Genomic DNA, 11,659 nt, shown 5'->3' with positions numbered 1-11,659 from the left:
CATCATGGTAGGAAAAGCCATCACTGTGCCGAAATTGGAGGTCACAGGTCAAAGGTCAATGGACACAGGGCAGATTTTAGACATTTTCTGAGGACAAGGTCTGACGGAGCAAATGAAATAATACCTATTCTGTCTTGCAAATAGTTGTTGCTACTACGATGGGAGCTTCCATCTTTAATCTGAAGACACTTAAACGTACGCGCCATCTCGTAGCAACTTTCATAACGATCCCAACGAACATTCCTTTGAGAAGGTTCCTGATACCGTCCCTGTGCATTCCACTGTTTCGGCATGTATGTGAACACATTTGGGACTAACAGGGTTTACTAGAATCCCACCACTCCACCACAGAGTCACCGCAGTAGACGTTAGATGAGCGCTGTCGCTCCGCGGCACTTGTTCTCTAATGGGTGGTTATCATAGACTGGGTCAGGTTTGCAGTATGCACATTGAAACTGTCTACGTTTTGTTTTATTTAGGGTTGTCACCAGATTTGCAGTCGATGGAGCAAATTAGACGCATTATGAGGCCCACAGATGTCCCAGACACAGGTAAGTCCCAACCAGTGACTTTGCCAGAGGGTAATCTGGCTGTCTTTTCAACTGCCTGTCAGCAATTAAGACTGTCAAAGTTTTGACCATCGTGCCATCGACAGGTGCATGTATCATTTATAAATTATGTGCCCAGTCTATATATATATATAAATAAAACCTAAAACCATGTGTGATCCACGAAAGTAGCTGAAGATGAAATGGTGCATTTAGAATGCAGGATCTATGCGATTGGTTATTTTCCTGTCCCAGTCATGCGCTATGACGTTAATGAATGTTAAAGAACAGTACTTACGTATGTGTTAGTACGGTATACAAGGTTTTTTCGTGGATGTCGTCTGCACACTCGCGTTTTGGCACCAAAGGTTCACTGCAGAAATATTAATGTGTTTGGCAATACTCATATATATTGTACTGTACTGGTACAGCACTTGGCCTCTTGAAAACTTGTGTTTTAGTACTGGCTAGTTGCAGGATATACGGTATGTATATCTGTACTGTACTACCATTCCGAAATATGGAAAATTCTGAATTCTGAAACGTGTCTGGTCCCAATGGTTTCGGATAATAGATTGTGTACTGTAATGAATTGTGTTGTGTGCAGGGTTACTGTGTGACCTGCTGTGGTCGGATCCAGATAAGGATGTGCAGGGCTGGGGGGAGAACGACCGAGGAGTTTCTTTCACGTTCGGCGCAGACGTCGTTAGCAAGTTTCTCAACCGACACGACTTGGACCTGATCTGTCGCGCGCATCAGGTCAGCGAATCCGTCTCATCTGCGCTTTTCATCTTTATGAAGTTATATTTGGTCTAGCTGCTGGTAACGACCACTCTGGTGGTAATCTCATGGTCTATTCTTAGCTGCCTGACCACAGCTGTACGAATGAATGTAGTTAATTTGCAATGCAAACGATATCAAAGAGAGAGGAAACGAGAGAGAGCGAGAGGAAGAGAGCGAGAGAGGGAGAGTGAATGAGAGAGAGAGAGAGCGAGACAGAGGGAGCGTGAAAGAAAGATTTAGTGCAGTTTCAGTTCTTGGCGATGTGTCGGTGGCACGCTGCTTGTGTGTTGGCAGGTGGTCGAAGATGGATACGAGTTCTTTGCGAAACGTCAGCTAGTAACGCTCTTCTCCGCACCAAACTACTGCGGGGAGTTTGACAATGCTGGTGGCATGATGTCAGTGGACGATTCACTGATGTGCTCGTTTCAGGTATGCCCACAAATCCGACGCCTGTAAACCGATCCATTCAACGTTACGTAGATGGATAATTTCACGCGAAACATTTGCCTAGAAATTTTCAACGTGGTGCAAGCATGGGTGATTCAATGTCATGTCATAAATCCTCATTTTATGTTAAGAAGGCATTCACGATGATTGAGTAGCGGTTAATCGCTAGCTTAAATGCTATTCCAGATTCTGAAGCCATCTGAGAAGAAAGCCAAGTACCAATATGCTGGGCTGAATTCTGGACGACCCCCTATCACAGCTCGCAACCCTCTGGCGGCGACGGGCAAGACATAAGTGCGCTCGATCACTTTTGTACTTAGTTATGCCCATATATAGCAGGAAACCGGTCAATTTGATTGAAAACTTAATACTTATATGGGCGGTGTACAACGGAAACAAAGCCAGCTGTGCTAGATTATCTGTCGTGTCCAGACTTCTGTAATCAGGAGCACCTGCTACCGAATTGTGTATAAGTGAGATATAAGTGTTCAGGATGTTATTTCCGTTGACTTTTAATTTCGCCAATACTAAGTGTTGCAAAGCGCATATCAAAGGTAACAATATAAATGGTTTTGATGCAACAACTCGAGGTTTCTTGTCTACGATTTGACAAGGTAAATGAGCAAATAACTTCATGTGTTTTTATTTGAGTACCTAATGGTTATCCAAAAATTCTATCTATCCAAGTTCTATCATATGTGCTAGAGCAGTCCAAGCTTATGCTGGGTCTGCGTCATAAGCAATTAATATTTTGGCCTTTGTACATGAACATGCACACTACTTGCATATTATAGAGAGATAATAAGCATGAGTGTATATGTAGCACACATTAACTTGCATCGTTTAGTGGAACCATTTATACGTACGTGTAGTTGCATTAGACATATCAGTATATAAATGTAGCAGGTGTAATGCCCCATGACATCACTAAATATCTTTTCAGGTGAGAACAACCCAACAGCAAATTGTCTAACTTGTTGATAATGAAATCATAATTTGTTAGGGTTAGGGTCTTTCATGCAGCTTTCTGGGTACACTCAAAACAGGGCAGTATCATATACCTCTTGTGTAACATCATCTTGAACATCATTACCAATTTCTGAATATTTATTGGGGCATTTGGCAAGTACTTGGTTTTTAGCTGTGAAAGTAAACTTGCACACGATTATCTCACGTTTACTCGCTTCCTGCACAAATGCGTGTCTTTTGTCAACACACAGAAACGATACAATTAGTTACCAACAGTGATAGAAGATTAGCAAAAATTAAACGGGACAGAAATAAGTAGGTGGCAAATGTAATATAAACAAAACCTATTTAGTTTGTTGATGCCACATTGGGATTGTTTCGTCTTTGTGAAGTTCTGAAAATATGAAGTCCTGCATTTTTGTATTGTGTTTAGTTAGTGTTTGAATAATTATATCTTATTTATATTGATATTTCATGCTTTTCTGTACGGAAATGGTATATAAACATGTACATGTATTTGTAGGCAGATTCACCTTTAAAGAATAGGCTGATGCTTGACATCTGCCAACCAGTAAGGTACCCTATCCCCTTTTATCTTGAAAATCAGTTGATTGAACTTGTGAAATTAATTTTGCTGTACCTTATAATGTGTATAGTATCTTGTTAATTTTATCAACCTAATTGCAATATGGTGTTATGCAGCTTTATTAATTTACAACACGTTTCTCAAATGAGTTTTATGAGGTCCATTTAAGAAATATTATGGATGCTTTTAGCTTGTTATAAGTGACAAATGAAAATCGAATGTGTGTAAACCCCATCAGGTAAATTGCACTGGATAAGAACACTTACTGAAGTTTTAGCATGCAGTAAGTTAATTTGACAGTGCTTGTACTATTAAAGCAGACTTCTAGTCAAGATTGTTCTTTAGAACTGTTTGTCCTTGACCATTCGTAATTTATCCCATCAAATATAGTAGTTTGTCGTATATAATATAACATGGCCAACACATCACATACACACAACAGATTCACTAACAGTGACTGACTTTTGGCACAGACTCGTTAATAGAAATATACCTTATAATTATTCTGCAAATGAGGGCAATGGTAAAAAATTTAAAGACATAGCAGATCAGTTGACTAAGTGTGAAAGTTTTCAACATGTAGAAGGAAAACACTGAAAATAGGGAAAATAACTGAAGTAATAACTATAATCAATTAATGGGAATGGATTTTTAATAAGGCAGTCCCCAATATACCAATAAAACTTACACTACACGTACTCAGAAATATAAAAAGGACATGGAATATCAGAATATTAGCAATAAGTAGGTGATGGGGGACATTGCTCTAGCAACATTATCCTACCAACTACTAAACAAGCACAGTAGTATTTTTCACATTTTTGGATTGTAATGATATATTTAAAGCTATCCATAACTTTCCTCACAGGTTCCACTTTAAGTGAAATCTTTAAATTGACATCAACATTGTTCCGGTTTCAATGAGACAATGAAATAAGTTTCTATACAAAGACTGTTTAATCTTTGAGTTTATTATCATGTTTTGAAATACGTGCAATGCACAGTTTACAATTTTGAGGCATCCGAGTTACCACAAAATATTGGAGATCTTGTCGCACGCAACACTATTATAGTAATGAGCTTTACAATCAAATAACACAGAAATGAGGCAAAATTATGTATCGACTGACAAGTGGGGAACTGTCTGTCCTGAACTAGTTACTTTAAGAATTCATGTCAAATAAATATTAGAGTCTGTGTTAAATGCAGTATCGATGACAAATTCAAATGAATGATCAAGTGAAGTTGATTCCTTAAATATACTGGCTCTGCTTCAACAGTATATGCGATTATTCTGATCCAGCTGTTGTCTCATACATAAAACTGTTTAGCAGTTGAACATACATAAGCTTTACATTTCACGGGCTTCGTCAGATGAATAACTATAATCGCTCAATAATATTGGAAAAATTTAAATAGCCCAAAACCAATATTCGATTGTAATGACATGGCTTTGTACCGATTTTCCCATTTTACAACAACTTCAGCTGATTAGTGAGAAACATGAACACAGAATAGTCTTACTGCTTGTTCACTAACCTGAACAAAAAAGCAGAATGAAATGAACACCATAGGTTCCAGCCAAAGTAAGTCAGTCTTAGTCTCTTTAGTCTCTTTCTGCTATGGCTGATAAATGTGCATCAATATCATCATTGGAAAGAATCCTGCAAAAAATGGCCAAAAATTATTTATTTTGACCATGTTGTAGTTCAGAATTATGTTCTAATCCTCTCCTTGTCTCTGAATACTAACTAAATGTTTAGATGCATTAATTTAGAAGCACTAAAATGTGCAAAGCTTACTAAGATGCATGAACGTATCACAAAATTGAAATGCAACTTTGCTCAGCATTCAAACTGCATCAACATTCTAAAGCAGTTTCACACCATGTTTTGCAGCTAAACGTCTATCACATTTATCATAGCAAACATTCATACACTTACTTGAATTCTGGGTGATCTTTATCTACAATACCAATCTCTAGCTCGGAAGCCTTGAAGTCTGCTGAGAGTATAGTGGACAAGCAAGTGATTGCAGTCTGCAAGACAAGATTAAACACATGAAAATTACCGGTATTACACACGCAGACATTACAATACTCAGCACACTTATTACAGCTGTTAATGCAAACTTATTGAATTGAACTATTCTTAATCATCAAAATTCTTAATTAATGTTTTCCTGACATTTTGGAAGCAAATTACTGCACGTTACACTTATTTCAATCACATGCATCCACACAATTATATTATCAAGACTCAAGAGATATTATCACATGAGAACATACCCTAATGGTCTCATTATAGTCAAAGTTTTGTCTCTTCTTGAGCTTCTTCTCAAGAAAACTGTGGGCTTCTGTCTGTTTCACTCCTGCTGCTGTTGCTTTGTATCCACAATAGTATCCTGCTGGGTCAGTCTTGAACACTTGAGGACCAAGTTCCTCATCAATTGCTATGAGGATCATACCTAAAAATGCAATTGAAATATAGATCTATACACAATATTTATCGATTAGTCACCTTAAATTAGATTAGAATAATTTACATCACTTAGATTAACACATACATCCCAAATTCTAAATGCAATCAAAATAATATCATGCCTCAAAGTTCCATGCTAAGATTCAGGGGCCCGTTGTCAGAAACAAAATTGATCTTAACATTAGTCTTAACATTAACTTTTTCTCGTAGACCGTTGACAGAAATGCTGCGAAGTTACGAGAATGAAAAATCATAGCAGATTTCCTCATAACAATACGAAACAAAGTGATGTCGGCGGTCTAGCAGAAATTGTTAAAATGTTAAGACTAATGTTAAGACTAATTTTGTTTCTGACAACGGGCCCCAGAACTTTATACTTCTTCTTTGGCACCACGACAGGAACACTGTCGCAGTAATACTAATGTTTGAACACCAATAACAATATTTTACATTTCTACAAACAGAAATTTATCTCAATCCGTACAATTGATTTTCACTAGTATAAAACTTAGAGAGATACGGAGACACTTACAGCAACCGAGTGGACGCATCTCTGCATTCTGTGTGGAGACCTGTGATATGTCGGCGATTCGCTTGCAGAGCTGATCCATCGGAATCTCATAACCATACTTGTACTTCCAGTTTGCAGCCTCGTAGCGTGCCCTCTGCACCTGAGACTTGCTGTCAGCTGAAATTACATGCCAGTTCAATATTAAAAACAAGTTCTTACTGTGTAATAGGTCAAGCTAAGCATGTGTTTAAACCATTTCCCTCTCTATAAGACTGATCAACTACGGAACAGTCTTGGTAGCATGTGGGTACGGTGGCTAGGTGAAACAAGTCACATGACCACCACCCGAACACCACCCAAAAAACACGTCACATGCAAAGAGGAATTGGCACAAGCAAAGGTACATTTAGTACATCCTGTCCTTATTAAAATTGTAATTGTGAAGTTTCCGAGCAGACACGATAGATAGTTGTTTGCGGTGACATGATTATTGTGGATTATTTGTGATCACAACATCCTAGTAAAATTACGAGTAGGGTTATAATTGTTTACAGTTGAAACCACACAACTTGGCTTATTTGTACCCGATTACTTATCTTGCTAAAATGAGAGAAAAACTACTTGCCAAGTTGTAAAATGTATATTTACCCATCATTCCAGTCATGACACAACCTATGTGTTCTGTTATTTTGAACATGTGTGTAATGGTGCTAGCATCATGTAGCTTGTCCTGTAACAATTATTTAAATGCACCAATTACAATCACACACACTAATTGGATACACATTCCGAATACTAATCCCAATTAAATTATAAATAGATAGCGCTAAAGGCTTGACAAACCATAAAAGTGATGCTAGGTAGTTTCACAGGCTGTAACCAATTAAAACCAATAAAAATTTATCTTCCACGTGCATGGTTTTAAACTGATCCAATTTCCACGGCATGGTTTGTTAATCCACTAATGTGTAATCTTACAAAGTGTAATACGTAAAACAACTTACAGGGACTTTCTTCTGCGTGACAACTACCGCTGTGTTTGAGCCTCTCAATGCAACTGATGTAAGTGCACCTTGATTAATAGCCTTGAAAGCATATTCTGAAACAAAGATAAAACAACTTTACTTAATGGTTATTATTCATATATGATGTAGACAAGAACTGCAATATATATGGGAACATGTGTCAAAGGATGGAACATGCCACTTTATCTAGTGGAATAAAAAATACCATAGAAAACAATAACTTAATTATATGAGATTTATAAACACCCAATGCGTCACAACTAGAGCCATAATGATGAGGCAGACGGGCAGATATGGAATGAGAGAGAAAGAGAGGAAGGGAGAGAGAGAGGGAGAGAGCAGGGTTTCTTCTACATAGGAGGCACTGCGGCGCACCGCCGTTGTCAAATTTAACAACGCTGTTGTGAAAATGTTCCTGTATTTGCCCGCCGTTGTCAAAATAGTGTCAATCTAAAAATAAATAGATCACCACGTACTTCTGACTATATACATGGAAAATCGTAATGAAATTCACAGCAACGTTTCTTTTTGCGTGCCGGCACACTCCTGTGTCATTCCCGATTCTGTTCTTCCCGATTGCAGCTTTTTCCTCGATTCCGGATTTGTCGCTCCCTCATACCAGCGGTGCCCACCCCTACATATACAGCAATAAGCATGCCCACGCGACTGTAACAATCAGTGCATTGCCCCCCCCCCCCCCCGTACTTCAATCAATGCCGCCCCAGCCAGCAAGCACGAGCCACGATGTCACAGCCACAGACGTGGGTAACAGGGGTGTCGCGGGCTGCTTTTTCGGTTTTCTTTTGCGTGAATGCGTGAGAATGCGTAGGGCATGCGGGAGTGCAGAAGAATGGGTCCAGATGCGTGAGTCTCTCACGAAATGCGTGAGACTTGGTAGGTCTGCTAACAGAGAAAGATCTAAACTAAAAGGTGAAATTTTATTTTCGGGGTGCCTCAAATGCAGTCCAAGACATTCAAATTTTTAAAATTTTGCTGGGGGAGACCCCCTGATCCCCCCTTTACCTCTCTCCCCCTGCGTCTGCCTGCAGAATCCACATTCGTGCCTACTGCATGCCTTTGCATCCATCATGCGCGTTTTTTCCCCAAACTGGCCATTACCGCCATTGTCTAATTTTCTCGCAGAAGAAACCCTGGAGAGAGAGCAGAAGAGAGAGAGAGAGAGAGAGAGAGAGAGAGAGAGAGAGAGAGAGAGAGGGAGAGATAGAGGGAAGGGAGAGAGAGAGAGAGAGAGGAGAGAGGAGAGGGAGAGGGAGAGGGAGAGGGAGAGGAGAGGGGAGGGAGGGAGAGGGAGAGGAGAGAGAGAGAGAGAGAGAGAGCGAGCGAGAGAGTAAGAGTGATAAAATGGGAGAGAAAGGAATGACAGAGGAAAAGGAGAGGGCAATGGAGAAGGAAAGGGAGAGAAAAGGAGCGAAGGGGGGGTCACAGAATTTCACAGCAAAACAACTTTTATGACTTGGTACCACAAAGTATATCGTGTAACCCTACCTAGGTGTCGTTACCTAACCTTAGCTGACACGTGACCACTATTAAATCACTACCGCTTCATTACCCTGTTAGGTTAGAGGATGTGACGCGTCATCGGCCGACCAATCGGAGGGCACGCAGCTCGTGCACTAAAGCTGACGCGATGTTTTGTGGTTGCATTATTTAGGCTGGCTATCGTGTGTGGCAATGACATGCACATGGAGATAGGTGGATGGTCACTGGTAATTTAAAACGAATTCTTTCAATGTATGGCCCCCATTCGACTGCGCGACTGTTTTTCAGGCACAAATGTGGTGTCGGTTAGTAAATTCGCGACATTTTTTTAAAACGCTGAACAACATATTTCATAACTCTAATGGTGCACAGCTGAAGTACATGGCTACCTAGCTATAATATTGCCACTCGGCAGAAAACGGTCGAAATACTATTTTTCAGCTCGTGAAATTCAATTCTTAAGTATAGGATCCTATGGAGGATTTAATAGTGGTCTGTTCTCAGCTACCACTGTGATCTAACGGTATACTACCGACTGAATTTATCAGTACCTAGCTGCTACTCAAATTTATGGCAGCTAGCTGCTACTGGGGCATTTGTAATCAGTATGGGTGCACAAGTAAAACAGCACAAAGTAATACACCCAGTATCCAGGGAATGTCAGTTCAGTAACATTATGGAATGTTTAGAAATAATAATCGATAAACAAAATTAAATGCATAATAAGCCCATTGCTTATGCAATTGTGACGAATGCCTAGGTAACTGGCACCTTGTGTAGTTAATAAGTACATAACCAAGTTACATCCAAATGCGTATTAGTTTGTCCAATATCACTGCTGGTTACTAAGAAATGTCTAATTGAAATCCGCAGTCCAAGAAATCAGGGGCCCGTTGCCAGAAACTTCGTAAAGTTACGATTAATTTTAAGTCTAATGTTAATGTTAAGGTTAATTTTAATAGCGTTGCCAGAAACACTTAAACTAAACTTACTTAAGTGACAACTTACGATAACAGGAACTTCATCACAAGGCTGCTGATTGGATGGGAATCGATCACAAAATTCAAAATTCATACACATTTATTGTCAGTCACACGTAATTTATGCATATTTGATGGCTAAACACATATAAATAATATTTGATGAATATTACGTGGTCATGAATTAATTCTGCACAACAAGACAAATTCTCACACTGTAACACGAGACTGCGAGAATCGTGGCAAGCCGTTGCAAACCTTTGAAACAAAGAGAACAAATGCCATACGTCATTTATAATGTATTGTTTTGTTTATTAGCGGTAGATAATTAATGATTTTGACGTGTTTTTTCAAGAAAAACACACATTTTATTCATTATTATAAAATATAGTATCACATATAATTGTAATTCGTGTGTAAATGTGTTATTTTCAATAATATTAAACTTAAAGGAGGGTCTAGGATCTCTAAGTTAAGAGAAAAGTTACGGAGAATTTTTAATTCTCTTACTTTACGAACCAGGTCTTCGGGGTCGGCGAACGCCTGTTCACTGAGAACAAGGGCTGTGCTCCGCAGAGCGTCTGGCGCCTCATCTGAGGTCGTGCTTGCTACTCTCCAGTTAAGGACCGTAAAATTTCAGTGCGCGTGCGTACGCTACACATTTGTTAGGGCACGATATGCACACCATGCAGTTGCCGTTCACATCATGGTTAGGACACGCCCACTATCGCAGATCCGGAGCGTAGGTGAGGGTGGGGGGTGGCGGGCGCAGGGTGGGGGAGGGTGGGGAGGGGGAAGGGGGAGGGTGGGGGAGGGATTCTACTAGCAAAAGCAGTTCAGTCCTTTGTTGCAAGTGAACAAATCCATGTTTAACCCTCTCTTGAGGGTCAAAAGGTTAATCCGACACTTACTCTTCGCATGTCAGCAGAAGGACATTTCATGGTCCTTTCAATAAAGCCATAAAAATGCTAGGTCACCCGCTGAAACAAAAAAGTTTTTCAATCGCTCGTCAGACCACGATGTCCTCAGAAAATGTCTAAAATCTGCCTGTGCCCACTGACCTTTGACCTGTGCCTCCAATTTCGGCACAGTGATGGCTTTTTCTACCATGATGCTATACACCGACTATCACGAGCCTATGGTCGAGCCGTTTAGATTTGTGCGCACATTCTGCATTTCCTCCCTATACCTTTAAGTTAAGGATGTGATGTTCCCCCTTCTTTTACACCTCTTGACCTTTGACCTTTGACCCCCAGCTTAGACATCCCAACTCGTTTTGACGATCCCCCCGATGTGCCGAATATCGTGACCGTACGTCGAGCGGTTAAGATTTGTGCCCAACTGTTGACGCACGGCGACGGACGGCCACTACGGACGGACGGACGGACGCGGACGCACGGACATCATGCGATTCTACCAGTGCATCTGACTATGTCAGATGAGCTAAAAACTTAAGTTTAAGGTTAATGTTAAGACTAATTTTTTTCTGGCAACGGGCCCCAGTTGTTTACAGTTTCAAACACCGCTACCGGCGAAGAGGGTGTGATACAGATTTATAGTGACCCGGACATTTTCGCACGCATGCTCGGCCCGTACGCAATGCTATCATCAATGATTTCGTAAACACGGACGTTCGTGATAAGGAACTTTTTGTCAGCGGCTGTCCATTGTGCGTCCGTGATTAGTACGTGTGTTTTATCCATTTCCGATGTTTAGTCCGTGGCCGTGGTTACACGCTGACACCTCCATTTCATCTGGTGTCCAAAACATACAGGCCGCACAAAATGTTTATGTCATCACTTTGTACTCCTGGATGACATTTAGGATTCT

The 11,659-nt window shown here is 40.3% G+C and overlaps 2 protein-coding genes across 2 annotated transcripts in view; one reads left to right on the top strand and one right to left on the bottom strand.

The window, feature by feature from the left end:
* LOC106812881 (serine/threonine-protein phosphatase PP1-beta catalytic subunit) overlaps positions 1 to 3,680 on the top strand; it is an 8,735-nt gene extending 5,055 nt beyond the window's left edge. The window contains exons 5-8 of the mRNA XM_014816879.1: positions 480 to 551; positions 1,156 to 1,307; positions 1,626 to 1,760; positions 1,965 to 3,680. Of these exons, the coding sequence (XP_014672365.1) occupies positions 480 to 551; positions 1,156 to 1,307; positions 1,626 to 1,760; positions 1,965 to 2,072 (467 nt within the window). The 3' untranslated portion in view covers positions 2,073 to 3,680. The remainder of the gene's footprint in view (positions 1 to 479; positions 552 to 1,155; positions 1,308 to 1,625; positions 1,761 to 1,964) is intronic.
* A 111-nt stretch (positions 3,681 to 3,791) lies between these two features.
* Positions 3,792 to 11,659, bottom strand: part of LOC106812882 (proteasome subunit alpha type-6-like) — a 14,378-nt gene continuing 6,510 nt past the window's right edge. Inside the window, exons 2-7 of the mRNA XM_014816880.1 lie at positions 7,329 to 7,423; positions 6,973 to 7,054; positions 6,346 to 6,501; positions 5,621 to 5,799; positions 5,277 to 5,371; positions 3,792 to 4,997 (exon numbers count right to left, since the gene is read on the bottom strand). Of these exons, the coding sequence (XP_014672366.1) occupies positions 4,940 to 4,997; positions 5,277 to 5,371; positions 5,621 to 5,799; positions 6,346 to 6,501; positions 6,973 to 7,054; positions 7,329 to 7,423 (665 nt within the window). The 3' untranslated portion in view covers positions 3,792 to 4,939. The remainder of the gene's footprint in view (positions 4,998 to 5,276; positions 5,372 to 5,620; positions 5,800 to 6,345; positions 6,502 to 6,972; positions 7,055 to 7,328; positions 7,424 to 11,659) is intronic.

Source organism: Priapulus caudatus, unplaced genomic scaffold (genome assembly GCF_000485595.1).
Source record: "Priapulus caudatus unplaced genomic scaffold, Priapulus_caudatus-5.0.1 Scaffold696, whole genome shotgun sequence".
Taxonomy (NCBI): Eukaryota; Metazoa; Priapulida; class Priapulimorpha; order Priapulimorphida; family Priapulidae; genus Priapulus; species Priapulus caudatus.
The sequence above is the reverse complement of the archived record's forward strand: the minus strand, read 5'-3'. Positions and strand labels throughout refer to the sequence as shown.